This window comes from Apteryx mantelli, chromosome 9 (assembly GCF_036417845.1).
Source record: "Apteryx mantelli isolate bAptMan1 chromosome 9, bAptMan1.hap1, whole genome shotgun sequence".
Classification (NCBI taxonomy): domain Eukaryota; kingdom Metazoa; phylum Chordata; class Aves; order Apterygiformes; family Apterygidae; genus Apteryx; species Apteryx mantelli.
In genome coordinates, this window is record NC_089986.1 from 11,583,695 (window position 1) to 11,611,693 (window position 27,999).

The following is a 27,999-nucleotide window of genomic DNA, read 5'->3' on the forward strand; positions in this document are numbered from 1 at the left end:
GCACCCTGCACCCACCCTGCACCCCTTGGGACGTGGATCCTGCACCCATCCTGCATCTAGAAACAGCATCCTGCAGTCACCCCGCACCCCCCGGACACAGCACCCAGGCTGCACCCATCCCTGGGACACCGCACCCAGCACCAACCCTGCACCCACAGGGCTAGGGCCCAGCACCCTGCATGTACCCACCAACCAGCTTTCCAGCCAACCTCATCCTGCACCACCACCTCTGGCACTCCTCAGCCTGCAGCACAGCCCTCTGCACCCACCACCCTACACCCACCCCCATGCCTGGGACAGTGCACTCTGCACCCCTGCAGCTGGGACCCATCCTGCACCTATCACCCTACCCCCTGGGGTGGGACGCAGCACCCCCACACCCTGTACCTGGGACAGGGGACACAATACCCTGTACCCACCCCTGGGGCTGGGACACACCACCTGGTGCCAGCACCCAACCCTGCACCCCTTGGGCCTGGCATGAAGCCCCCCACACCATACCCAACCTCTCCGTGCCCTCACACCTGCCCCACAGCACCCTGGGCCCCAGCAGGGTGCTGAGCACCCTCCAGGCCTGGCCCCACACCTACTGCCCTGTGTGGGGCACAGCAGTGGGGCTGCAGGTGACATAGCCCCCACCCCTCCTTGGAGAGGGTGGTGGGTGCCCCTGAGGCTGGGACCTGAGCCAAGGGAGGACAGAAGGACACTGGCGCGCAGCAGCACAAAGCCAGGCCCTGGCTAGAGACGTCCTCCGGATCCAGCCACACCGTCTCCAGAGGCTGACACGGGGTTGGGACGCCGGTGCAGTGCCAGGCACCTACAGGGGACAGTCAGCAGGTCCCTTGAGCACCAGCAGTCCTGGGCACCCAGGCCATGGCCCCCCCCCCCCCCCCACGAAGGGCCCAGCCGGGCTATGAGACCCCCAGGCATCAGGGAAGTGCGCGGCTCACCAAGCGGCAGGGCAGCTCCAGCAGGCGCCCTGCTTGGTATGGCAGGGTGGTGACACCAGTATTTTTGGAAACAGCACGGGGTTTTCCTCTCTTTCTTAAGACATTTCCCCCCACCACCACCACCACCAAATCTCCTTCAGCTTAACCCTGATCCTGGTCCCGCTAGGGCTCCGAAGGAATTGCACTCCTACGAGCTGCACTGAACGCCGGCGGCAGAGCCCGGCGCACCCCAGGGAGCAGCTGAACCCCACAATTAGCCAACGGAGACTCCACGTGACAAAAGGCCCAGCTCAGGAGAGGCAGTGCCAGGCACCCACCCCACCACGGGGCAGGGAGTCTGTGCCAATGCGGGTGCCGGCTCAGCGGGAGGGAAGTTGCACAACGCCAGCGTGGGCGCCAGGCAGGCACACCCTGCCGCACGGGGCACACGCACCCAGGGCACTGCGGGGGCACGGCCCCGCACAGGGCAGGGCAAAACGAAAGCCAGAACAGCCCCACGGCATCACAGCAGCCTGGGAGCCCGCACACCTGTGGCACCCTATGGGTAACTTTAAGGGGGTCTCACCCTGCTCCAGCCCCCAAGGGTCCCTCCAAGGGTGACATGGAAAGGAGGTGACAGTGCCCAGCACGAGGAGGGCAGCGAATTCCTCCTTGTTTAGGCCGGGGGAAGATCTTGGCCCACATCAGCTCAGGGCTCCAGGCTTAATGGGGACACGGCCTCGCTGTAGTGGGCTCAGTCTGGACAGGGCGAAAGGGATGAGAGCCCATCCTGTGCACCCCCCCCCCCCCCAAACGCAGGGACAGCATGGCAGCACCAGAGTCACCATGTAGTTTATTTCCTCAACTCTCAGTAACAAAAACAACCGAACAAACCACCTTCCCCCCTCCCCCCCAACCCCTTGCTGCCCTGTGTGTCCTGTCCCCCACCCCATCCCCAAATCCCTGTGGCTCAGACATCGTAGTTGGGGTTCTTGCGTAGGATGACGAAGCCCTCCAGGATGGGCGTCACTGGCACATGCTCCTCTGTGGCCAGCTCTGCCCTCTCTCCGTGTGCCAGAAGCACTGGCGTTGTGTGAGTCTGGAAGCCAGTAATGGTTTTTGGCTTTCCTGCCTGGCCCACCACATCCACAGCCTGCAAGAGAGGAGGGAGATGAAGGCCAAGACCACACAGGGACCCCAAGCACCCTGGCCCAGGCTCTGGCTGCCCCCTTACCTGTCCTACCCGAACCGACACAGGTAGAGGTCGCAGCTCCTCGTCAAAGGTGACCAGCATGCGGGGCTGCATGGCAGCAACGAGCCCATAGAGAACGTAGTGGGACTTGCCCAAGATAACTGGATTGGAGACGTAAGGGTCCTGGGTCAGGGCAGATCAGGGCCCACCCCACAGGGCAGAGGGGTGGCAGGGAGGGGGGTGTCCCCACAGTACTCACTGTTGCGCACGTCCAGGAAGGACACAAGGACAGTCAGCAGCCCAGCCACAGCCACCTGGCTCATGAGCTGGCGATCACTGTGGTAGGGGCACAGGGTAAGCGTCCCCTTGCCCAGGTGGGTCAGCCCCTGATGTGGCAGAGAAAGCATGTGAGAGCTGTGGGGCAGTGCCTGGGACCCCTCAGACCTGCCAGCCAAGGGGGTGACAGCCCAGGGACAGCACTCCTCTCCCACGCACAAGCCAGGCACCTCAACTTCCCCTTCCCCTCCACAAGCAGCGAGCATGGGATTTTCACCTGGGCCAGCCGCACCATGAAGAGGTTGTTGGGGTCTTTGGCGTGGTACTGGGCAAGCTGCCGCAGCATCGCTGCCAGCCGGGCGTTGTTGGTACCTGGAGAAGAGGAGGTGCAGGCAGAGATCAGGGTAAACAGCCAACACAGCTCTGGTTTTCCACCTTCCCCTCATCAGGGTGCAGGACACGCAGCCAAAAACTCTGGGACGGGCAAACGTCCAGCTTCCAGCAAGCCCAGTTCCCTCCACCCGAAAGGCCTTGTCCACCCCTCTGATCAGCAAAGTACCTGGGCAGCATTCCCAGCTGGTGCTGATAATCTAGCACAAGAGCCAAAGGAATTGCAGCTGTCATTCCCCCCACTGTGAGCACACAGACACCCCAAGTAGGAGTCACAGGCAACTCCCCCGCCAGGCTTACCACTGCCCACCATGCCCATGGCAAAGATGGAGTTGTAGGAGACCTCAGGGTCAGCATCATGGGAGAACTTGCTGAGGGTGTCGAGGATGTTGAGCCGGGGGTTGGAGACCGAGATAAGCGCCAGGGCCAGGGGCACGGCCCGGCGGAGGGTCGGCTCCCCATACCGCAGCTGCACGGAGGGGAGGGTGGGTGTTAGACCCCAGGCAGTGGCAGGGCACCACTTTGGGGTGCCCGTAGCCTGGCTTACCAAGGGCAGCGAGGCCCACATAGATGTGAGGCAAGACCTGGTCTCTCCATCCCCAGGTCCCTTCCCTGGTCCGCACTGTCTCCCCAGCATCACTCACCAGGTGGCCGAATGTGCGCAGGGCCATCTCAGCGCCAATCTCCTCACCCATGGCGATGAGTGCGATCCCCAACACTGCAACGCCCTGCAGGGACACAGGCACTGAGCCGGGAGCAGGCAGGGAGCACTCGGCCCCCAAACTAGGTCCTTACAGCCCTTGTGCCCACCCCAAGCCCAGCGGGATAGAAAAAGCAGGGGATGCTGCTGGGGGCTGTTTTCCTCCAGCCCCAATCCCACAGGAGGCCAAGGAACCCCCCCCAAAGCCAGCTCCTGTCCCCAAAGGCAGGGGTCCCAGCCCAGGTTTCCCCACCTGGTGGGCCCCCATGTCAGCTGAGCTCTCTTTCTTCTCTTTTTCTTTCTTGTCCTTCTTGTCCTTGTCCTCCTCTTTCTCCTTGGAGTCAAAGTGCTCGCTGCAGATGTGCAGGAGCTGCTGCACCTTCAAGACGTTCCCTGAGCCTGGAGGGAGAGCAGCTGGTCAGGAACAGCAGAGGGAGGGCCCAGGACCTGCTCCTGCCTTCCCCCGCCTCCTCAGCCACCCCAACTCACCCGCATAGGCGCAGATGTCCACCAGTGTGTTGGCAAAGCTGCGGAACGGCTCTGACACCACCTCCAGTGCTGCCAAGATGGCCTCAATCGCCTCTCCCTTCCCTGCCAAGGTAGGAAGGTGTGGTGGTCAGAGCACAGTGGATGAGGGATGCTTCCACTCCCAGGACCCAACCCGCAAGACTGCTGGCATTGCCCGGCCTTACCCAAGTGGTTCAGGCCCAGGCCAAGCGGCAGCCACCGGGCATAGGTGTCCTTCAGTTCTGTCTCCGATTTCTCCATGATGGTCTGGAGGATGGTTGAGGTGACATCCCCATTGCAGGAACCCACAGATATCATCCCACAGGCCAGGGCAGTCACACCAGCCACCTAGTGAAGCAGGGAAGGAGAATGCTGCAGGGACAGCCCAGAGCGAGCTGGCCCACAGCTCCATGCACAGGTCCATGCAGTTCAACGGCTGCTTAGCTGGGAAGAGCACAGGGCACCCCTGGTCCCTGCTTTGTGCAGAAATTTGGGATACTGGAAGGGCTGATGGCTTCCAACTCTCCTGCATCAGCACCAACCCTAACCTGGGAGCAGCTCAAGAGGGGGAAAACAGGGTCATACTCTTACAGGACCCCACAGTACCACGCAGGAACATGCCACCCTGCTTTCAAAGCCCAAGCTGACTGCAGGACAGGCCCTCTATCCCCAGGAGCTGCCCGGGACCAGGTAAAGAAGCAGGGACCCTATGCAAACCCTGCTTCACTCCCTACCTCCATGCTGGACTTGGAGTCTCCCATCACAGGTAGCAGCAAAGTCAGGACGTCCTCACGGTTGGAGCCCGCGTAGGCTAGCCCCAGCCTGCAGAGAGCCCAGAGGAGCATTAGGAGGGAGCTGTGATGCCCTGGACAGCCGGCAGAGGCTGGGGCCAAGGTCTTACCCAAAAATGGCTCCAATCCTCATGGTGTTGCTGTTGTGGAGGACATAGTCAGACAGGAGGGCCAGGGCAGGGTCACACTCATTCCTCACACCTGAGTTGACGATGCCGCAGGCCAGGAGGGCTCCCGACTGCAAGGCAGAGGCACCGTCACACACCAGCCACCACCACACGCAGCGCTCTGCCAACCAGTGACTAATGTCACCCCACAGCTTACACCCGCTGCCCAGGGCAGGCAAGTTGGCATCATTTGCCTGCTGCCAGTACTACAAGTCCAAGCGAGCAATGTGGCCTTGGATTCAGCTCAGCAGTCCAAAGCTTGCAGCTCTGCAACAAGGGGACGCCTCCATGGAGTCCCCAAGAGCTACCAGCCTTGCTGTGAGCTTCGCAAACATCTGGGACATGGGGTACCCAAACCCCTCTTCCAGGCAGGGGCTGAGCCATACAGCAGACCAAGACGAGGTCACCGTTCCCCCAAGACGGCCGCACGCCCAGCCAGCAGCGGGGCCATCCCACGCAGCAATACGAGCAGGAACCCTGGGCACAGCCTGGGCCGGGACGGGTGCCACTGACCTTGATATAATCCTCTGAGGAATACAGGTACTTGTCGATCTGTGTGAGCCCCCCATCCACGTCCCACAGCAGTATGGTGCCCAGCGAGGCTGCAGCACTCAGCATCCCTGCAGTTCCAGGGGAAAAGAGCCCACGTCAGACCCTGAACCGATGTGCCCTGCCAAGGGGAGGTGGTGGCCAGGGACACAGGGCTGCCAGAGCTGTGCCCAACGTGCCCCACTTTCAGCAGGGCAGAGGGGGACAGGGTAGCAGGGAAGCCTCGGGGCACCTCCAACCCCTGCCCAGCCAGGTCCCTCACCGTGGTCCTTGTTCTTGTACAACCATTTATTGCCATCGTCCGTCAGCAGCTTGTCCTGCCCGAAGGCAGCATTCACAAAGCCGTTCACAAAGGAGGAGGCCAAATTCATCCGCGCTGAGTCCACTTGGGAACCGCTACCCCCGAACCCTGGGGAACGATGTCAGGGTGAGCCAGGCAGCAAAACAACCCTGCCAGGCCATCTTGCTGCCCAGCCCTCCACCATACCACTGCCCTGTGCCCTGGGGAAGACAAGGATCTGTCCACAACCAGCAGCAAGGAGGAGCCCAAATCCACCGTAGGCAGTTGAGGATGCTCCAAGTGGACAGCCCAGAGACACCAGGCGAGTTGTCTGCCCACCCCAAGACAGAGGCTCACTGCACTGCCAGGAGAAGCCTCAGAGCCCCAGGAACTCCCCACGGTCAGGGACGACAGAGGCTGTGACACAAGCCCTTACGGTTATTTTCCAGGTGGGTTTTGTAGATATCATCTGGCACTTTGGGCTCCATGATGTCCAGCTGCAGAGACAAGGGGAGAAGGGAGTTACCTCCCAGCAGGCACACCACACAGCAGCTGCCCTACAAGGGCAACCTTCTCTTCAGACAGCACCTGGCCAAGCCGATGGGGATGAAGCATCTCTTTCCCAGCTTTTACCATGGGGCCAGGACAGACCATAGTCCGGGACAGCTCAGGGACTTTTTCCCAGCCAGGTCACTCACCTCTCTGGCCAAGGCCAGGAAGTTGCTGTTGAGTTGGACATTGGACATGATCTCGGTCAGGTCCTCATACTCTTCCACGTCCTCATTCAGTTCCAGAAAGACCCCATGGCGGCCCAGCATAAAAGCCATCTGCTTCTGGACAACTCTGCAAAGAGGGAAGAGGTTTCACAAGTGCCCAAACCCTAGCCAATCCCAGCACAGACACATGCTAACCAGCCAACACAGATGTGTATCCCAGCTTACCTCAACCTGTCCTGCTATTCAGGCACACAAGAAACAGCCCAGAGACCACCTATTCCTGCCCCTCTTGACTTTAGGGACAAGAGTCTCTGCCCAAGCCCCCAGACACCTCTGGTGGTGGCAGGATCCAATCCAACTCTGGCTGGAGAGGGGAGCCACGCCCCACCATGACGAGTGAAGGCCCTGTGGACAGGGGAGTGAGTCTCCACTTACACATCCTTGCAGGAAGTGAAGATGTCCTCCACCAGCTCCACATCATTGAGCATCAGGGCCAGGCGCAGGGCTTCAGGATAACGGCTAAACTTGCGGAAGATGCCCAGAGCACAGCGCAGGAGAGCCGAGTTCTCGGGCTCTGGGACATAGCTTACACAGCTTTGAGGAGGAGATGGAGACGAGGGTGAGCAACTGCATCGGACAGTGAGGCAGGGCAGACCCGGCCTGCCAAGGACAAGGCACAGGCCTGTCAGCCCCCTCTAGCCCTGCAGCCTGCTGAGCCCCCTCACCTGGTCAGGTAGAGGCACACTTTGGAGTAGGCGTTGTCATCGATGTACTTCTCCAGCATGTCCATCTGCTCAATCTCCATGAGCAGGTCGCAGGCCTCATGCTCTGCATTGTGGGCCATGTTGTAGGGGACAATCTCCTTGACCAGGGTCAGAAGCGTGTCCCTTTGGGCCTTGTCAGCTTCATCGATCTCCTGCCACTCCTTGGCCACCTCCCCTGCCAGGTGTCTGCAGGGACAGAGGGATGTCAACACCACAGAAACTGGCTTCGCCCAGCCCCAAGGACACAGAGCAGCTGCTGCCAGATAGCTGGGGCCACGTATTGTTTAAGGGGGCTCCACATTCCTGTGAGAGCTTCTGGTAAACCCATGGGAGGAAGAGGGTTAAGAGCAGAGATTACAGAGGCCAGGCACCTCGGTTCTCTTTGGCAGCAAGATCTCTGCAGCTGGCAGATCGCTGTGGACAGAGGATGAGGTAACACTCGCACAGACATGACAGGGACAGCTGAGCCAAAGCCCAGTGAGTGGGGACACCTCCCGGAAGGGGCCAGGGTTGAGGAACTCAGGAGCTCCCCCGAGCAGCTGTCCCTTCCCGAGTCCTGCTCCCAACCAGCCTTACCTGACGTATTCATGCCCCCAAGATGCCAGCTCCTCCTGGGAGCCCACCAGCCGGTATTTCAGACACTCGCGCTCCCCACTCATGGTCATGGCCAGAACAGAAATGATGTCTGCTGCAAAACGCTGCAGGAAGAGTACCAGATGTTCAGGCACCCTGGGCATGGGGAAGCGAGGACAGCCCGCACCAGCCACGAACACCCTCCCTGCACCCACAAGCAATCATGCATGGCGCAGGCATGGCCCTGGCAAGTTATAATTCACCAGTGCAAGTCATGGAGGGTGATGTTACACCTCACAGTCTAGCAGGGCTCTGTGATCACCAGCCCCATCACTGTCCTGTTACCTTCCAGCCACATGGGATGGTAGAGACAAGAGCATTTACCTTGTTCTCTCCAGGAGCCATGTTTTCATAGATCTCCTTCAGCTTGCCATAGTGTGGCCGCAGGAATTTGAGGGGTTTGGGAACAGAGGTCATGGAGGTCGTGGAAGAACGGATTTGCCTCCGCAGCTCCTCCAGAGCAGGGCGATAGAGGGACGTATCCTTCTCCTGCAGAGCAAAACTGCCTGTCAGGAAGCAGGGGCTGGTTCCTGGGTTGCCACCCCACCTGCCCTCCCCAAACGCAGCATCCAAATCCAAGCAAAGCATCCCCCTGCCTGACGGCCATCCAGCTGACCATCCTCCAAGGCAGCCTGGCCTCCAGCAACACCACCAGGGACATCTTCCATGATCAGGAAGAGCTGAGTCACACATTTGGGAAGGAAATCCACATCACACAGCTCTAGGCCATGGTACCACCTCTCTAAGGGTGGCAACACTCCAGTCCCACACAGAAGCCTCCCCCCACTCCCCGGTTCCAAGCAGGTATCTGGGTGAGCACACAAGCACTGTGCACACACGCATCAAGCAGACAAAATCCTGCCCTGCCAAGCCCATGGCATCTCCTTGAGCCAAAGTGGGTTCCCAGGGCTGAGGAGGAGGCACATCAGGGGGAGAAAGTCATCAGCACAAGGAGGAGGCAGCACAGGTCTCTTGGACACAGGTCAGACAAGCAGCAAGGCCAGGGGACAGACAGACATCGCTGTGACAGGCAAGGGGGGGCCCCATTCAAGGAGAAGTCCCCCATCTCCACAGCAGGAGAAACAAGTGCTTGTAACTGAAGGATGGGCAGAAGCCAGTCTCGGCTGGGGTTCCCAGCAAAGCCACTCCTCACTGAGGGGTAAAGCATGACCTACCCCCAAGCGCTCCACCAACATCTCCAGCTCATCCTGCAGCTGCTTGTCTTCCTCAGACTGCAACAAGACACAGGGGAAAGCAGAGTTAAGGGCGCCCAGCGCAGACACCCCCAGCTCTGGAGCGTACCTCCTCCCCAGGGTACCACTACATCAACTCCTATACACGGGGAGGTGTCAGCGTAGCCCTGAGAAACAGCTTGGTCCATGGCTTTCCCCCCACCTCTGATCTTCCCAAGAACTAAAGGTTTGGATTCCCCCTCCCTCCACAGGTTCAGAGTCCCCCACGACTCCCACCCCAGAAGGGGTCACTGGTATCCCTTGGTGGAGGACAGGTAACAGAAGGGACAGCCTCCCTCCCCCTCACAGGGGACAGGTTTTGCTGTCCCCAAGACTTTTGACTTTATTCCCAGAAAGTCTCTCCTCAGCTTCCTTCTCCACAGGGGGGATGTCAGTCTGCCACGAGCCCCCTCTCCCCTTCTGGGGTCTCTGTTTAGACCTCGGGGTGCCCTCACTCTTTAGCTCACAGGTCCCACAAGCCCCCAGGTAGCTGCCTCCCTCCATGTGTCACAGGAATGGGGCGAGTGCCACCTCAGGGGTGCTGGGCCATCTCCGCAATGCACACCCTGCAGCAACCCCCACAGGGCACCATCCTGCCCCAGGGCAGCCTGCAGTCAGTGCCCCCATCACCCATCGGGGCACCCCACGGAGAGAGGCACGGTAGGGAACAGCCCCACAGCCGGCTCCTGCACACCCCACCAGGTCAGAGCCCCAAGCGGGGCACCCCGAGCGACACCAGCCTCCCCCATCCCACCCCCACGGAGACCCCCGACCGCAGGGACATCCCCACCCCATACCAGAGGGGACCCTGCTTCAGGCCCCGCTGTCACATGCACGCTGTGATTACATCACGGGTCCCCAACGTGCAGCACCGCATGTCCCCAGTGACGTCACGCCCGCGGGCCCCCAGCAGTCTCCCCTCACACGCACCGCCCAGGGCAGGGAACCCTCAGCGTCACCACCTGGGCACCCCATGACGTCACGGCCCCTTCCAGAAGGGACGCCCCTCACCCCACTCACGTCACGCGCCCCCTCCGCAGGGCGCCCCCGCACCCCAGGCACGTCACGGGTGCCCCTGCGGGGGGCCCGCTACCCCGATGACGTCACGCCCCGTCCAGTGACGTCGGGCCGCCGCGGGCGGCGGCGGCGGCGGGCGGCCCGGGCCGGGCCGTGACTCAGCTCCGGCCCGCGGCGCGGCGGCGCTCACCAGCTCCTGCTCCTTCTCGGGCCCCGCGGGGGGGTCCCGGCGGTCCCTGCCCCAGGGCGGCGTGGGCTTCTCGTCGCCGCCCGACCCGGGGCCGCCCTGCACCCGGCTCTGCCCGCCGCCGCCGCCCGCGTCCATGGCCGCTCCGCCGCGCACCGGCCGCGCTCTGCGCCTGCGCCGCCGCCCGCGCCAATCGGCGCCCGCCGCCGCGCTGACGCCACCGCCGCGCGCCGAGGAGGCGGGGAAGGGGGCGGGCACGGGGCGGGGAAGGGGGCGGGGACGGGCACGGGGCGGGGCGAGTTGGCCCCCCACGTGGGGCAGCCGAGGTGCAGCGCCGAGCACCGCCGGGGCCGGGGCAGGAGCGGGGGCCGGGACCGCCCCCCGGGGCGCCGGGCCGGGCCAGGCAGGAGCACCGGCACCCCGGGCTGGGGGATCCGGCAGGGCTGGTGCTCCGGGGACAGGAGACCCGGCAGCGGTGGCACCGCGGGGTGGGGGCAGGGTCCGGGACCCAGCAGCAGTGGCACCGCGGGGCAGGGGTCCCAGGAGGGCTGGCACCCTGGAGCCAGGGGACCCAGGGGTGATGGCCCCTGGGCAGCGCCATAGCCCGCAGCAGCACCCCCTTGCCCACCCTCATGCTCCCAAGGCTGCTCTCAAGGCACCGCCAGAGGGGGGCAAGCGCGGACTCACCCCTGAGGCCAGGTGGGCTCCATGTGCCCCCAGCTGCTGGACCCGACACACCACCGACGCGCACACACTCGTGTCCACGCATACCCCTGTGCACACACAGCCCTGCACCCGTGTGCTGCCCTGTGGCACCAGGCCCCGTGGTTCTGGCAGATGGCACCGCCTCGTCCGGCAACGCCGCGCACTGCCAGCCCCGTGCAGCAGGAGCAGCCCACGGGGTCCCCATGGGCACCACCACCCCCTGCACCGCACACACCCGCACCCCAGGCCTCCCCCCACGGCTCAGCTGTGTTTGCGGTGCCGGGAGACGCTGCTGTTTGCGCTGATCTCGCCCCTCGTGCAAGCTGCCGCCGCCGTGCACGCCCTGGCTCTCACGCAGCTGGGTGTGCGCCCGCCGCACGTGCACACCCTAGGGTCACCCTTGCACGCCGCCAGGGCCAGGCGGGTGACTGTGTGCCCACGTGCACAGGTGATTCACACCTGCCCCTGCCCCCCAAGCCTGGCCCCCAGCCCCAGGACCTCGCACAGGCGGTCTGGGGGAGCAGGGCCCGCCGTCGCCCTGTGCCAGGGGCACAGTCAGTCCCACGGTGGCATCCCCAGCCCGTGGGGGGTAAGGGGGGGCTGCCAGTAGTGCGAGCCCTCTGTGCCGGTGTTGAACCATCGCTGCTGTGACACATGCTGGGTACCACAGTCCTGGGCTGGTGTTGTGTGTGTGTGTGTGTGAGACACCTGCAAGCAGGCAGGAGGCTGCATGTGCAGGACACCGTGCCAAGGGCAGTGCCAGTGTGTGCCCCATGAAGCCAGGAGCCACCCCGGCTGCAGGGTCCCCTGGAAGGACTGGCTAAAGCCACAGTGTAGGTGGCCCCCAAGGTCCCTGTGCCTCAACACCCTCAGCACTCACTCCCTGCACCCTGTGCACAAAGCGGGCGCTCTCCAGTGACAGCTCGCCCCAGGCAGGCAGGCGCACAGGGTTTGCCTCTTGGGGTGCTGCCGACTGTGGCTGGGTGTGTGAGCTGGGGTGTGAGGTTGTGCGTGCAGCTGTGCACGTGCAAGGGCGGCTGTGAGCGACGGGAGGATACACTGACTGCATGGGGCTGGTAGTGGTTGTGTGGGCACCTGTGCGTGTGCGACTGCGAGTGTCAGCACGCGCTGGCATGGGCCTCCGTGTGTGTGTGTGTATGCGCGTTTGCCTGTGTGTTGGTGTATTGGGGGCGGTGTGTGTGTGTCTGCGAGTGTGTGTATGTCTGTGTGTGTGCTGGTGTATCAGGGTGTGCGACTCCGTGTCGCCGCCTGTGCGTGTGTCAAGGTACCAGTGCAGGGCTGCGCTGCTGCGGCTGTGTGCGGTTTCTACCCAGGTGCCGGTGCGCACAGCCGGGGGCCGGTGCCCTGCCGGTGCCCGGGCTGTGGCCGGTGCGTGCAGCCGGGTGCTGCAGCCCGGTGCCGGTGCCAGTACCGGTACGCGTGTCAGGGTGCCAGTGCCGCTTCCTGCGCCGTGCTGCTCCCGGTGCCGGTGCCGGTGCAAGCGCCGCTCCCGGGGCAGGTGCGGGCGCAGGTGCCGGTGGGGGTGGCGGGGCGGGGACGGGTGGCGGGTGGCGGGTGGCGGTGCCGCTGCGGGTGCCGGTGGCGGTGGCGGGGCGGGCGGCCCCGCCTGTGCGCACGGCGGGCGCGGCCCCTCGCGGTCACCTTGGCGGCGGCGGCGGCGGCGGGGCCGGGCCGGGCGGAGCGGAGCGGAGCGGCCGGGCTGCGCACGCCGGTGTCCCCGCTCCCGCCGCCGCTGGGGCCCCGGCCCCGGCCCCAGCCGGCGCCGACCCCCGGTGCGGCCGCGCCGGCCCCCCGCTGCCCGGGCATCCCCGGCTCCGCGGGCCCCGTCCCTCCGCGCCGGGGCGGCCGCCGCCGGCCCCACCAGCGCCGGTGCCCCGGGGGCGGCGCGGGCCATGGCAGCGGCGGCGGCGGAGGCAGGCGGCGCTGCGGCGGCGGCGGCGGCGGGGGCCCGGCGCGGCCCGGGCGGGGAGCGGAGCTAGGCGGGAGGGGCGGCCCGGGATGGCCAGGATGAACGTGGCCCTCCAGGAGCTCGGACACGCCGTGAGTCCCGGCGGCGGCGGCGGCGGCGGGGGCCGGGCCCGGGGGGACCGGGGAGCCAGAGGGACAGAGAGGGGGGACGGGGACAGAGGGGTGAGGGAACGGAGGGGACAGGAGATGGGGGCCGGGGGGCAGGGAGAGCAGGCGGAGAGGAGCCCCCGGGGTGCGGGGGGGGGCAGCCCCGAGGGAGCTGGGGGGCTCCAGGGACTGGGAGAGTCCGAGGGGCCCCAGGAGCTTGGGTGGCCCCGGGGGGGGGGCTCAGGGACCAGGGGGACGAGAGACTAGTGGATGCAGGGGGGCTGGATGGGCCTGGGATCTGGAGGAAATTGGGGGGCTAGAGGAGCTGGGGGGGCAAGGCAGACCCCCCGCTGGAGGGACCCATCTCCGCCGGCTGGGAGGAGAAGGGGGAGAAGGGATCCCTGTGCTCTGCGCCTGTGCAGGACAGGGGGGCTGGGACACTTTGGGGAGGGGGGCACAAGGGACCCCACAGCCAGCCTGGGGGCAGAGCGCTGCTGCTGCTGCTTGTAGGGTGCCCCGAGGCAGCACCCCACGAGGGAGCGGGGGGCTTGGCTCCAAGGGACCAGAGCGAGCTGGCAGCAGGAGCCCCGGCGCTGCGACCCCCTGTGCCGGCCCGGCCCCAGGCCTGCCTTGGGGTGCGCGGAGCTGCAGGGGAGGGGGCGCAGCCGGCCGGTGGTGGGGGGACGGGGCCACCCCAGGCGGGGGAGCCCGGGGTGGGGGATCCGTGGTGGGGGAGCCCAGCTCGCCGAGCTCCCACGAGATGCCAAGCTGGCCCTCGCAGACACCAGCGGTTCCCGGGAACCCGCCCCGGCGAGGGGTTTCCTGCCAACTGTCGATCCCGGCCGCCTCGCGCGTGTTCCTGCCTGGGCAGCCCTCGTGGAGCCCCCCACCCCAGCAGGGTAGCGGTGGGCAGGAGCCGGGCGGGGGGCACTTGCCCCGCTTCACCCCCTGCCTGGCATCCTCCCCCCCATTCCCCCCGGCTCCTTCGCAGTCCCTGACACCAGGCCCACAGACAGCCCCACGGCATCTGCCTGAGTCTGCAGCTTTGGGCAAGAAGGGTGAGCCACAACCCACCCGGGCGTTAACTCTGAAGCCTAAGGATGGCTTTGGCCAGCAGCATTGTTGATTCTCTTCCACCGAAGCATCCAGCCTTTTCCTCCAGCTCATCCCCCCCTCAAGTTTCTGGCTCATCTCCACCGTTTCTTTCTTAGCTGATTTCTTGGCAGCCCTCGCGTCTGGCTTGGTACAAACAGCCCTTGCAAGGCCGCCCCGGAAAGCCTGGTGTGCCGGGGGATCCTAGCCCAGCCTGCCGAAAATTCACTTTTGTCCCCGTGTTCAGCCCCCGCGGAGGCCGTGCCTGCCCGCGGGCGAGCGCGTGGGGTCAGCTGGGGGCCGGGGGCTCCCGCCGGGGCCGGAGGCGCTTCCAGATGTTTCGGGGCCCGTGCACATCTGCGTGGAAAGTTCCAGGCGGGGGGGAGGGGCGAGGCAGCGGCACTAGGCAACGGTGCGGCCGGTTGCCTGGCGACGGGGACCACGTCTCCGCGGCGATGTGGCACCTGTCGGCGCGGCTGATGCCGCGGCCACCATGGCGACATGGAGGGATGCTCCGGCCGCCCGCTCCGGACCCCCCTCGCCCCCCCCAACGGGGGAGGATGAGGAGGGGCGCTGAGGGCGAGGAAGGCTAAGGGGCTGGGGCTAGAGCCCGGGGCACCGCGGGGCTTCGGGCCCGCCCCGGCGCCCCGTGCACCCGGCCAGGTGGGTGCCCACCATCGCTGTGGGGGCCGGGGGGGCCGCGCCGCCGGGCACGCGCCCCCCCAGCCCCGTCCCAGCCCGCTCTCTCCCCTGGCAGATGCCCGACTACAAGCGCGCCACGCTGCGGGACGACGAGGGCCCCGAGCCGGCGGGGGACGGCAGCGCCTCTCCCGACAGCGTGGAGGTGAGCTCTGCCCGAAGCGCTGCCCGCCCGCCCGCCCGCCGGCCCCCGCCGAGCCCCCGTCCCCTCCCTCCGCCCCGCCGTCCTCCTGAGTCTGCCCGCGCCGCGGTGGGCACGAGAGCAGGGGCCGGGAGCCGGGGCAGCCCCGGCACTTCCCAGGGCTGCGCTGGGAGGCGGCCAAAATGCGGCACAGAGTCTGTCCAGGGCAGAGTCCTTCCTGGCGGCTGGGGGCCGCCGGCTCGGTGCCGCGGGCCCCCTCGGAGGGACGCCCCATCTCCCAGGTGGCCCCAGCAGGGACGCGCAGGCGCCCAGCTCTCTCCCTCCTCGGACGCAGCGTGGCCCCTTCCAGGCAGTCCTGGCCTGGTCCCCGTCTTGGTCCCCACCCCGTGTCCCCGTGTGCCTCTCCGTGCCCCACGCGTTGCCAAGCTGGGGCACCCGGGAGCCGTGGGGAAGGAACAGGGCGCAGAGGCGGCAGGTTTCCCCGCCGCGGGGTGTGACACGAGCCGTGCCCCCTGCCCAGGTGGGGTTTCGGAAGGGGACGGCGCCGCTGCTGAGCCGCCTGGCGTCCCGCAGCCAGCTGGAGCTGGTGCTCTGCACCGTCTCCGTCTCCCTGGCCCTGCTGCTCAGTGTCGCCGTCGTCGCCCTGGCCATCCAGTACCGCAGAGGTAGGAAGGGCCCCCGGGCCTCGCGCCACGGTGTCACCGGTGTCCCCCCACCCATGAGGATGGCAGGACAGGGAGGGATGGGTCATCCCCAAGGCTAACTCCTGCCCAGGGAACGGCACCTCCGGGTGGCTGGCTGAGCTCCTCGGTTTCAACATCCCCCCAAGGGACCTTCCTCCAGGGCTGTGCCCAGCCCGCAGGCGTCATGCCGCAGGGAGACCCACGGGTGACCCATCCACGTGCCGCCGCGCTGTGCCCCAGTCTGGGTGCTCTTCCAAAGAGCCACCTCAGCCCCTTGACTCCCCACTGGCCATCACTGCCCACCTCAGGGTGCAGAGGGAAGGCTGGAGGCAGGGAGGGCTTTGCCCCGGCTCTGCCCCACCCCATGCCTCAGTTTCCCCCCTGCACACATGCACACCCCCGGGCATGCCTTCCCTGCCAGATCCTTCTCACAGCACGTGTCTCACGGATGCCTGCGTCCGGGTGGCCAGCAAGATCCTGGAGGCCCTGGATTCGGAGACCGACCCATGCCAGGACTTCTACCAGTACTCGTGCGGGGGCTGGATCAAGAGGAACCCACTGCCCAACGGGCGCTCCAAGTGGAGCACCTTCAACAGCATCTGGGACCAGAACCAAGCCATCATGAAGCACCTCCTAGGTGGGCATGGGGGGGTCTGGTGGCAGTCGCCTGGGATCAGCACAGCCCCAGCTACGAGTGCCTCCGTGCCCCCCAAGCATGGCCGAACCCGGGTCCTCCAGTGGGCTGGCACGAGTGCCGGCTGCCAGTGCCCGGGGCTGACCTGTGGCCTCCCACAGAGAACGCCACCTTCAACTCCAGCAGCGAGGCGGAGAGGAAGACACAGCGGTACTACCTGTCCTGCCTCAAGGAGCAGAGGATAGAAGAGCTGGGCTCCCAGCCGCTCATGGAGCTCATCGACAAGGTGGGCACAGCAGGCGGCTGCTCACATGCGAGACGAGTTGTCAGGTCTCAGCCCAGCCAGGCCTGGGCACATCTCCCAGTTGTTGTCTGGGTAACCGGAGAGGGAAATGTCCCCTGGGAACATGGGGCAGCCCTTGAGGCACCGGGACTGTTTGCCAGCAGATTGGCGGCTGGAATATCACTGGGCCCTGGAACCAGACCAACTTCATGGAGGTCCTCAAGATGGTGTCTGGCACGTACCGGGCGACCCCCTTCTTCACGGTGTATGTGGGTGCAGACTCCAAGAGCTCCAACAGCAACATCATCCAGGTCAGCACCGTGGCACCGAGGGGCCACAGGCACCAGCGGGCACTGGCGGGCACCGGCTGTTCATGCTGCCTCTCTCTTCCCCCCAGGTGGACCAGTCGGGGCTTTTCCTCCCATCCCGGGATTACTACCTGAACAAGACTGCCAATGAGAAGGTGAGGCTGGGGGCCTGTCAGCGTGAATGGGGGAAACCCACAGTATTTGGGTGCAAATGGGGCCAGCCTACACCCAACACCCCATTGGGACTGGAACGGGCACGGTGCCCAGGCAGGCAGCAGGTCTGAGCCCCCGAGGAGATGGCATAGGGGCAATCAGGCTGGGGACAGAGGTGAGCCCAGAGATATGACTGAGCCCAGGCTTGGGGTCCTGCCAGGTCCTGGCGGCGTACCTGGACTACATGGTGGAGCTGGGCATGCTGCTGGGGGGTGCCAAGGAGCCCACCCAGCTCCAGATGCAGCAGGTGCTGGACTTTGAAACCCAGCTGGCCAACATCACCGTGCCCCAGGCTGAGCGGCGGGACGACGAGAAGATCTACCACAAAATGAGCATCGCCGAGCTGCAGGTGGGCATGGCTACAGCCTGACATGGCCTGGGGTCCCCACCAGCAGGGAGCAGCCTGGGAAAATCCTGGATACTCAGAGAGGTTGTCCTGCAGGGCACCAAGGGGGTCCATGCCCAGCATTGCCCCCCAAGGACACATGGGGACAGAAACCCCTTCTAGGGCAGCCCTGTCCATCTTGCAGGTGCCAGGGTGGGTGCTGGGTGTTCAGAGCAAGTTGCCCTTCACCTTGTCATTAGGATTTGGGGGAAGATCCCACTCTTCACTGGAGGGGTCCCTGCCCCCCTCACTGGGCATAGGGAGGAATGAGGGGTCCCTTTCCTTGGCCTGGAGCATTGAGAGCTGCAGGGAGCCACAGGAGGGAGGCCCATAGGAAGGAAAGGGTTTGGGTTGGTGAGGGACCTTCTTGAGGGGCCCAGTCCCAAACCCCTCCACTGTGCCCTCCAAAGCTCCCATTCCCCGTGCCTGGCAGGATGGGGCAGAGCGGTGCTGAGCACCCCAGTGCTCCATGTCCCCACAGGCCCTGGCCCCTGCCATTGACTGGCTGGATTACCTGGCCTATGCCCTGGCCCCACTGGAGCTAACTGACATGGAGCCCGTGGTGGTGTACGGGGACGCCTACCTCCAGCAGGTCTCTGACCTCATCAACGACACTGACCGGAGGTAAGGCACCCACAAGGCCCCATGAGGGCTGAACCCATGGCAGGGGCACATTTTGGGCGTGCCATCAGCTTGGAGGCTGGGGGCATCCCTTGTGGACTGTGGCCATGGCAAGCCGTGCTGTCTCTCTGCCCCTCACAGCGTCCTGAACAACTACCTGATCTGGAACCTGGTGCAGAAAACAGCCTCCAGCCTGGACCAGCGCTTTGAGACGGCCCAGGAGAGGCTGCTGGAGACACTCTATGGCACCAGGAAGGTAACAGGGGCCACAGGACCAGCCCCCCCCTGCCCACAGCCCAAACCAACACAGGGGCAGCCAGGGCCACCTCTGACCTTGGGATGCCTTTGGAATGCAGTGACACAGGATGCTGCAGAGACACCCTATGGATCATCTTTTGGGATGCAAGAGTTTAAGCTGCTGAGCATCTCCCCCATCGTCAAGGGAGAGCTGAGGGGGGCAGGGAGGGGAATAGAGGAAGGATTGGGGTGTTGGGATGCTCCTGAGGGTCTCATAGATTCCCATCTCACTCCCCACAGTCCTGCACGCCCCGCTGGCAAACCTGCATCTCCAACACAGATGACACGCTGGGCTTCGCCCTGGGCTCCCTCTTCGTCAAAGCCACCTTCGACCGGGACAGCAAGGCCATCGTGAGGACACTTCTGCCCTCTCCCCTCCCCACCACTTCCCCTGGGGGGGTTCCCCGCAATTGCATCCTGACCAACCCGTCCCTGTGCAAGGGGTACTGGGGGTGGCATGGGCACAGCCTGGCACTGCTGGTAGCGGGTTGGGGGTTCATTCCCTTCCATCCCCAGGCTGAGGAGATGATCAGTGAGATCCGGACAGCTTTTGAGGTGTCCCTGGACCAGCTCGACTGGATGGACGAGAAGACCAGACAGGCTGCGAAGGAGAAGGTGACCCAGAAGGGCAGGCTTGTCCCTGGACCCGGGGAGGGCAGTGGGTGGGAAACCCCTGGGAAATCCCCAGGCCCCACCTCACCACCAGGCACTGACTGGGGCCTCTCTCCATGCAGGCGGATGCCATCTATGACATGATCGGCTTCCCGGACTTCATCCTGGACAACAAGGAGCTGGACGACGTTTATGATGGGGTAGGAGAGCACCCGGCTCATGGAGAGGAGTTCCGGCCCCCCACTCATGCCAAGCCCTGGAGAGCCCCATGGAGGGAGTATGCTGCCAGGGACCCATTTGGGAAGCAGGGCTGGGGGGTGGAGGCCAGCATGGCAGGAAAGGACATTAAGCAGACATCTCAGTACCTAGCACATACCTGCACAGCCAGTCACGGTGGAGGAGAACAGCCCTGGGTTGGGCTCCATCCTCATCCCATCCTCTTCCTCCCCAGTACGAGGTCTCTGAGGACTCCTTCTTCCAGAACATGCTCAACTTCTACAACTTCTCTGCCAAAGTCATGGCCGACCAGCTCCGGAAACCCCCCAATCGGGACCAGTAAGGAGCTGCTCACCCTGGGGGGCACAGCCATGCCGTTGGGCTGCAGGAGGGCCTGGGGGGGGGTGGAGGATGGGGGACAAGAAAGAGGGCCAGCCCCAGCATGGCACTGTCCCTTCGCTCACCCAGCATGGCCCTCGCAGTGCAGGTTCACCAAGGGGAGAAGGTCTCACTGTGGGGCAGTAAGGTAGCCATGGGGGGAGCTCGTGGGACAGCAGGGACAGGAGATAACATGGGGGCAAGTCACTTGGGGGTGGGATGACACAGGAGGGTCCTGGGGGACACAGGGAGAGGGGACACATCCCTGCCTGTGCCCAGTGCCCTGCCTGCCCTGTGCTGTGCCCCCAACGCCTGGCATGGCTGGTCCCTGCCGTAGGTGGAGCATGACCCCGCAGACCGTCAATGCCTACTACCTGCCGACCAAGAACGGGATCGTCTTCCCCGCCGGCATCCTGCAGGCCCCCTTCTACGCCCGCAACCATCCCAAGTGAGCACAGCCATGGGGCCAGGGGACATTTCCAAAGAGCGGGGGACACAGTGGGGAGATGGCAAGCTGCAGCCCTCAGGATCGGAGCTGGCATCCTGCAGACCCCATGGTCACCCCTCTGACAGGGAAGTGCTGCCCACAGTCAAAGTGGAAGTCCTGGTGGGCGAAGGTCCATCCAGGCTTTACATCCGGCATCTGCAATGGCCTGCAAAGTCCCCATGGGGCCACCAGTGTCCCCAGGCAGGACCCACTCCCAGCGGGTGTTAGCTTACCCCCAGGTTGGGTGCCAAGCAGAGCAGTCTCAGCAGGTGCCCAGAGAGAGCATGCTCAGGACGTGGTGGGGGTGCCCAGGATGCAGAGGGGGTACCCAGGACATGGAGAAGGGAACACAGGACATGGTGGCAGTTCCCAGGACATGGAGGTAGCCAACTGAGAAGCTGAGATGGTGTGACCCCCTCCACACTAACCTGGCTCTTTCCCACTGCCTCACAGAGCCCTCAATTTCGGTGGCATCGGCGTGGTGATGGGGCATGAGCTGACCCACGCATTTGATGACCAAGGTGAGAGCCCGTGGGCTCTGTCGGCCCAGGCCCCCATCGCCTCCCATGGCACCTCCTGCCACCCCTGAGGCCCCCTGCCCACCCCCGGGCCCTCGGCGTGGGAAGAGGGGCACTGCGGGCGCGCGGGGGTACCGCTTTGCCATCCATTGCATCATGCGTGTTCGTGCCCCCGGCCGCCCCTGCACCCCCCGGCTGGCTGGCTTCCCCTTCTATCGTCCTGTCTCCCCAGGTGGCACCTGCCGATACCTCCCCCTGGCTTCTCTGTGCAGCTTTCGCTCCATCCGCTTGGTGAGGACACGGTGTCTGCAGCTCGGGCCCCCCACCCTGCAGCCCCCCCGCGCGGCCCATGGCCCCGCCACCACCTCCTCCTCATCCTCCGTTTCGGGGCACGGCACGGGTCCCTCTCACATCTGCTCTGCTTTGCACCTTCACCATGGCCCCGGAGCCAGTGGGGATGAGCCAGGAGTGATGGGGGAATTTGGGATCACAGAGGCTGTGGGTTCGAATCCAGCTTGGAACAGCAGGGGGACACCAAGGGATGCTCGGGGACCCAAGCACATAGCTGAGCCCTGGTCAGAGACTGCCCGGAGGAGGGGCTGGGAGACACCATCTCCCCAAGGTGCAGGGCTTGGCATGAACCTAAGGCTCCAAGTGCCCTGGATGCCCCCGAGTCCATCCCTGCAGCACTATACACACACCCCACCGAGCCCTGTCCTGGGACCCCCTATGGTGGGGGCTGGCTAGGGCGTGGGGCTGGTGCCCCTGGTCACGCTGCCCCATGGCTCCATCCCACAGGCCGGGAGTACGACAAGGAGGGCAACCTGCGGCCCTGGTGGCAGAACTCCTCGCTGGAGGCCTTCAAGAACCGCACGGAGTGCATGACGGAGCAGTACAGCCGCTACACTGTGCACCGCGAGAAGGTGAACGGCCGGCAGACCTTGGGCGAGAACATCGCCGATAACGGCGGACTCAAGGCGGCCTACAACGTGAGTGGCTCTGCCGGCCGCCGCAGCGGGCACGGCGCCCTGGCTCCCCCCGCCACTGCATCCCGGGCCTTCATGGCGCCTCTCTCACAGGCCTACAAGTCCTGGCTGCAGAAGAATGGGGAAGAGAAACGCCTCCCGGCCCTGGGACTCACCAACCACCAGCTCTTCTTCGTGGGCTTTGCACAGGTATCACTGAGCAGGATGGGCATCTCGGAGATGCCCAGGGTTGCCCCCTCCCTTCCTAGCTCCTTGGTGTCCCTCCGCAGCTCCCCATTCTGCTCAGGAAGCAGGAGTCGTGCCCAGGGGAGGCATCCAGCCCAGCCAGAGGTTTCCCTCGCTGGTCCCAGCGGGGCTGTCCCCGTCCCTAAGGCCATTCCCCCTCCGGCAGGTGTGGTGCTCCGTCCGGACGCCCGAGAGCTCCCACGAAGGGCTGGTCACCGACCCGCACAGCCCCGACAAGTACCGCGTCATCGGCACCCTCAGCAACTCCCGGGACTTTGTCGAACATTTTGGCTGCCCCCTGGGCTCACCCATGAACCCCGGCAAGCACTGTGAGGTGTGGTAGGGTCAGGGACAGCCCACCAGGCCAGGGAGGGTGCAGGGGACAGAGGGACGCATGCCCATCTGTACCCCCACCTTTGCCCGGGCACCGGAGCTGACCCATGGGCAGAGAGAGGGGCCACCTCCCGGCTACTCTCCATCGTGGTCCTCCCCATGCACACACGCCGCCTTGCCCCCTCCATTCCAGGTCCTCGCCCCCGCCCCCATCGCCCTCATCCCATCACCCCCAGCCCAGCTCACGCGGCCCCCGTGCCGGGCATGGACCAGAGCTGCTGCGCCCACTCACTGCAGCCCTCATCCAAAGCTGGCAGACAGGCACAGCTGGCAGAGAAGCCATGGCAGCCCAGAAACGCAGCTCTGCCCCCCAACCCCGACGTGCCTAGAGATGGGCATGCCTCAGCCCCCTCAGCATCACATTCCCCCCAGAGTCGGCAGGTTAGACAGGCCCCACGGACAGTGTTAGAGCCAAGCCCCCCTCTGCTTCTGCCACCCCAACCTGCCGCCCACCCCAGGAACACATTCCCAGACGGAGCTGCAAGGTTTGGAGCCACCCGGCTCCTTCTCTTAACTCAATCCCCTCCTGAACCAGCTTGGCTTCCCCATCCACGTCTGCTGGGACCAGTGGGTGGCAGAGGGAACTGGTGCCTTCAGCTGTGGGTGGCTGTTGCTGAATTTATTTAATGATTAAAAGCAGTTTCCACTTACTCTAGCGGCTCCAAGTCCTTCGCAGTGTCGGGGCAGCGATAGGATCCAGGACTTTTGCGGGCACAGAGACAGTGATTCAAAAGCACAAGGTTAAGGGACGTGCTGGAGACAAGACATCCTGAGGGATGAGAGGTCTCCCAGACAGGAGGTGGCCTCTAAGATGTTCCAGGAAGGGAATATGGCAGTCACGGAGCTAAGCAGGCACAACACAGCCTGCCTCTGCCCAGGCATCCTGGCTGGGGTCAAGCCGGTGTGGGGAGGACAAGGAGGCATGTCACCTCCTAAACCACTGGCATGGTGGGGGCGGCTGCTTATGCTACAAGCTGGCACTGGGGTGAGAACAGACCAAAGGCACCCAGAGGGCACTGAGGACAGAGGAGGGTGCTTGCAGGAGAGGCCCCATGGAGCACTAGCCATTTCAGGAGATGGTGCCTAGGAAAACAAGAGCTGTGGCTGGAACTGTCTCATGGCCCTGCAAAACCCACTGCAAAAGCCTTCCCCAAAACTTGCTGTGAAGCTGTCAACTGGGAACACGAGCGGCAGGTAAAAGCAAGGGTGCTGCAGCAGCCTGACGCCTGGGGCTGCCTGGCCTTTCCCACTCCCAGCCGGGGGGCACCAGATCCAGTCCCAGCCCACAACACCAGGAGATGGGCGCTTTCCGGAGGAACCGGAGCTACGATCCCGCGCACAAGTCACTTCCCACTGACATGATGGCTGGGCCAGGCTTATCCACAGAGCCAGTCCCTCCCAGGCAAGCCTCAGAGGCACCGTCCCTCGAGCCTGGCAGGCAGGCGGGGAGCGAGGAGCAGCACCCTGAGCAGCATGGAGCCACCCAGGGCGGTGAACAGCGACCAAGCCCTGAGCGGAGCCAACCTGCAGAAGGGCCCCCACAGCTGCTGTCCCTAGGGAAGGAGAGGGAAGAGGGGAGGATGTTGTGGAGGGAAAGACAAGAGCCTAAACCTTCAGCTCAGCTCCCTCCCTCCTCGCTGGGCTCTCATGGTGGCCCATGCCACCCCGCTGCCCCCCCCCCCGGCAGTGCCTGCTATTTCCCCACGGCTTCACACCCCCGAACCAGTCTGGAGGCCTGGAGCAGGAGCAGGAGCTGGGGCTGGGGCTGAGGCCTCCTGGCCTCCATACCGGGACCCCCACAACCACCCCCCTGCCCCATGCTGGGACCCCCACCCTGCATCCTGGCCTCCATACTGGGACCCCAACACCCACCCCCTCCTGCCCCATGCCCCAGCCTTCATACTGGGACCCCGCCCCATACAGGCCCCCCACACCCCAGCAGCCATGCCACCACCCCACCCCCAGCACGCAGGCGCGAGCAGTCACGTGGGGGCGGGGCGGCGCAAAGGTCGCCGGGAGTTGCAGTCCTGGCGGCGGCAAGAAGAGGCGGCGCCCGGGCGGCTTGGCGCAAGGCCCGACGGGAGCTGTAGTTCGGCGCTGGGGACGCTGGCGCTGCCGCTGTGCGGGGGCTGCACTCCATTTCCCAGTAGGCAGCGCGGCGGGGCCGGGGGTCCGGGCCCGGCGCCTCCGGCTTTGGGGGGCGCCGCGACAGCGGGGCCGGGCCGGGGTGAGCGGCGGCGGCGGCGGCGGCCGGGTCCTGGGTGTTGGGTGCTGGACCGGGTGCTGAGCGCTGGGCCCAGGCTGGTTGCTAGGCCGGGGCTTCGGCCTGGGCCTGGGCCGGGTGCTGGGTGCTGGGCCCGGGACGGCGCTGGGTGCTGGGCCCGGGACGGCGCTGGGTGCTGGAGTTAAGCCGATCTGACCCTGACCGGGGTCATGGGCCGGTTTGGCTCTAGGCCAGCAGCACCCTGGGGACACGGGGATCTCCCTGCGCCGGGCTGACGCAGCCTCATCCCCTCGCCAACACGCTCGCCTTACAGACGTGCTGCCCGCGCCTGGCACCATGGACACGCTGCCCATCACGCCTGGGGAGCTGCTGTGCCTGGGCTCCAGCATCGCCTTCTCCGGCCTCTTTTACTACCTGTACAGGAAGAAAGCCAGAGTCGCGGCACGCATCCAGGTAGCCAGAAAGGGCTGGGTACTGCTCTGTACCTCGCTGCCCGTTCTCCTGCTCCGACTCTCTCTCCTGCCCACCCTCCCATCCCCACTGCCCAACGCTGTCCAGCCCAGAGCCCTTGATGTGGGTGCACCTTACTGATCACTGCATCCTCCATCTGTGTCATGAGGCCCAAGACCAGGCAGGTCACATCCTGCCAAAGACACCCCCAGTGCCACGCGTGACCAGCCCTCTGCCCACCAGCCTGTCTCCCCCGCCCCTGCTCACGCTCAGGCCCTGCTCTTCCAGGAGGCCCCAAAGCTCCAGGTTGATGACAATTTGCCAGCACTGGTGTCTGCAGCTGATGGGAGGTGCCTGTCTTATGTCGCCCTGGAAGGTAAGGCCTCCCCATGGCCCCCACACTGGGCATAGGGGCTGGGGTTCTCCTCCCTTGGCTCTGATGCATCCCTTCACCCTCAGGCATAGTGCTGCCAGCCAAGGCCGCACTGTCCAGCCATTATCATGAGGAGATGCAGGGTGTGATCCAGAAACTGCTTCTAAAAGAACATCGGCTGATCTGGAACAGCTTGGCCCGGAGCTGGTGAGCAATGTGGTGGGGCAGCAGGGGTGGGCTTGCACCAGCGGGTCCAGCCCCCCTTCCTCTGGGGCCATTTGAGAGGCAGGAGGCAGCTTGGTCACAGGCTCTGCTCCCTGCCCTCGCTTCAGCCGCAGAAGCTCAGGGTTGTTCCAAGTTGTCCACATTCTCAGTGCTGTGCTCTTGGCTGCTTGCAGGAGCGAGAGCGAGCGGGTGCTCTCGGAGCAGGTCTACACCGTCCCCTTCTTGCTGGCCTCACCAGATGCCGAGGCGGTGACGCAGGTGAGCGTGGAGAGCCCGCTCCGAGCCGTCCACCTGCCCCTGGAGACAGTGTATGAGCGGTTCCAGCAGCCGGCCCACGGTTTCCGCGACCTGCTGGGCCACTACCTGAGTGGGGAGAAACCCAAGGGCATCCTAGAGACGGAGGAGATGCTGCGAGTGGGGGCCGGGCTGACGGGCATCGGGGAGCTGGCCCTGCACCCCGACGGCTCCCTGCACCTCCAGCCGCCGGGCAAGGGGGGCGAGTATTTCCTGTGCCTGGGGGACTGGCAGACGGTGCTGGCGGAGCTGGAGTCGGCCAGCGGGCTCTGGAAGGGGGCAGCCATGCTGTGCGCCGTGGCAGGCTTGGCCGTCCTCCTGCACGCCCTGTGCCGTGCCTACCGCCACATCCGCCTCAAGCAGAAGCCTGAAGACAAGGAGCCGGACAGTGAGGAGGTCGGGGACGAGGGGCTTGAGGACTCCTGTGTGGTCTGCCTGACGCGGCCCCGCGAGTGCGTCCTTCTGGGCTGCGGCCACATCTGCTGCTGCTTCCGCTGCTTCCAGGCCTTGCCCACCCGCCTCTGCCCCATCTGCCGGGGGCCCATTGACCGTGTGGTGCCCCTGTACCAGGCCTGAGAGCACCTGAGGGGGCCTGGGCAGGGGCAGCATGAACCAAGCCAAGCCTTGAGCCTGTAGAAATGTCCACCGTCCGCTTGCATGCAGGGGTGCAATTCCTCTTGGGGATGGAGGGGTCCTGATTTGCCTCCCATCCGGTTTTGGGTGGTCAAGGGCATTCTCTATAAAGCCAGGGCGGGCTTATAGCTCCCCATGCTCCTATTTGAATTCTGGCTGCCAGAGGGAGCCCCCTTAATGTCACTAGCTGGGAGGAAACGTGCTCTCTGGTGCCCGACATAAGGAGAAAGCTCCCCTGCACCCCCCAGGGCATTTACTTTGGCGGGTGGCTGTTTGAACCTTGTTTTTGCAGCATTGACCCAAGGCAGAGACCCCTCCTCCCAGGAGGCATGTGGGTTTTTTCCTTGTTTTGCTTTTCCAGCGTGTGGCTTTGTCCCCAGAGTGACTGGGGTCGGGGGGATACCAGGGCTGGATGGACACATCTGGGGAAGGTGGGAGGACGCAGACCTGGCCATGGTTCCAGTGTTTTTCTACCCTTAATTGGTGTGGCTATGGCCACTATACAGACTGTGCGGGGGCATTTGGGGGACGGAGGTCCCAGTTTCAGGGAAGAGCTGAATTTTGCCTTTGCCAGCTGCTGCTCTGTCCCCCGGTACCCTGGGAAGCAGGGGGTATGCAAGGCTGTTGTGGGGCTGCGGTGTCTCTCCATCCCTCACTGTAGAGTCTCCAGTCTCTTCCTGGAGCTGGAGATACAGGGCAGCACTGGAGCCTGCCCGGGCCCCCAGCCCTCGCTGAGCCCCTGCGTGTGCCCACCCCAGAGCTCAGCTTTCCTGCCCCGGTGCGAGAGCAGCTTGCCGCTGTTTGTTGATTGATAAAGCCAAGGAGTGGAGCTCAGCCTCGTGCCTTTCTTTATGCCGTTAAAAACGGGGGACTGTGGGCCCGGTTGACACACTTGGAGCAGAGGAATCCTCCTGGGGAGGGCTGGTGGGTGCCACCAACCCCTTGACAAACTGGCTCAGGGAGCTGGTCCGGCTTAAAACACCCAGCCCAGGGGAAAAAGCAGCAGCTGAGGAGAGGGCTCAAAAAGGGGGGGGGCAGCCACCCCTGTGGGGCTGCCAGGCAGTGGGCTGGGAGGTCACTGGGCCAGTCCCCATGGGGCATGGGGAAGCCAAAACCCTGGGAGGGGGGGCAAGGGCTGGGATTTCAGCAGGGGGGTGAGCGCCCGCCTCCCCTGGGTGACGGTACTGGGGGGGTGAGGGGGGCCCTTCCCCTGGCCACCCAGGGTGTCGCCATCCGCGGGGGTACCTCCTCCGGGGCGCAGGGTGCCCCGCTGCAGCCCCGAAGGGCGCAAGGAGGGGGTCCGTTGCCAAGGCGACGGTGCTCTCCCGGTCTCCATGGCAACCGCTCCCCTGGACCGCTCCCCTTCACTGCCTGGCTGCGGTTGCCTGGGCAACGCGCGGGCTCTCCCGGCTCCGCGGCTTTGGGGCGCCCAGGGCTCGGGGTGGGGGCGGCACTGGGCGGCCTGCGAGAGCCAGGCCCGTGCGTTGGCCCCCGCGGCTGCGGTCCCCATCGCTGCG

General features: G+C 65.0%; 3 protein-coding genes across 4 annotated transcripts; 2 read left to right on the forward strand and 1 right to left on the reverse strand.

Annotated features, from left to right (window-relative positions):
* Positions 1–1,847: 1,847 nt before the first annotated feature.
* On the reverse strand, positions 1,848–10,479 carry PSMD2 (proteasome 26S subunit ubiquitin receptor, non-ATPase 2). Its single transcript, XM_067301694.1, has 21 exons — positions 10,334–10,479; positions 9,070–9,126; positions 8,219–8,383; positions 7,838–7,959; positions 7,223–7,447; positions 6,933–7,091; positions 6,480–6,624; positions 6,218–6,278; positions 5,764–5,910; positions 5,466–5,572; positions 4,896–5,023; positions 4,729–4,816; positions 4,180–4,342; positions 3,977–4,078; positions 3,741–3,886; positions 3,432–3,515; positions 3,088–3,256; positions 2,675–2,769; positions 2,381–2,507; positions 2,164–2,282; positions 1,848–2,082 (listed from the first exon to the last, which is right to left on the reverse strand). Exons 1-21 carry the CDS (start codon positions 10,466–10,468, stop codon positions 1,900–1,902), a joined length of 2,727 nt encoding a protein of 908 aa, XP_067157795.1. The 5' UTR covers positions 10,469–10,479; the 3' UTR covers positions 1,848–1,899.
* Positions 10,480–14,810: 4,331 nt separating this feature from the next.
* ECE2 (endothelin converting enzyme 2) lies at positions 14,811–22,913 on the forward strand. Its single transcript, XM_067301706.1, has 19 exons — positions 14,811–14,866; positions 14,961–15,047; positions 15,565–15,709; positions 16,149–16,364; positions 16,523–16,647; positions 16,809–16,955; positions 17,042–17,107; positions 17,326–17,514; positions 18,032–18,174; positions 18,313–18,427; positions 18,709–18,819; positions 18,985–19,083; positions 19,203–19,280; positions 19,532–19,635; positions 20,012–20,122; positions 20,615–20,682; positions 21,478–21,668; positions 21,759–21,854; positions 22,057–22,913. Exons 2-19 carry the CDS (start codon positions 14,961–14,963, stop codon positions 22,231–22,233), a joined length of 2,268 nt encoding a protein of 755 aa, XP_067157807.1. The 5' UTR covers positions 14,811–14,866; the 3' UTR covers positions 22,234–22,913.
* Positions 22,914–24,443: 1,530 nt separating this feature from the next.
* LOC106483791 (mitochondrial ubiquitin ligase activator of nfkb 1-A-like) lies at positions 24,444–27,311 on the forward strand. Of its 2 annotated transcripts, XM_067301701.1 has the most exons (5): positions 24,444–24,510; positions 24,821–24,960; positions 25,246–25,333; positions 25,417–25,537; positions 25,729–27,311. In XM_067301701.1, exons 2-5 carry the CDS (start codon positions 24,844–24,846, stop codon positions 26,423–26,425), a joined length of 1,023 nt encoding a protein of 340 aa, XP_067157802.1. In that variant the 5' UTR covers positions 24,444–24,510; positions 24,821–24,843; the 3' UTR covers positions 26,426–27,311. The 2 variants fall into 2 exon arrangements, with proteins under 2 accessions (XP_067157802.1, XP_067157801.1); XM_067301700.1 differs by lacking the exon at positions 24,444–24,510 and having other exon boundaries at positions 24,521–24,960.
* Positions 27,312–27,999: the final 688 nt, after the last annotated feature.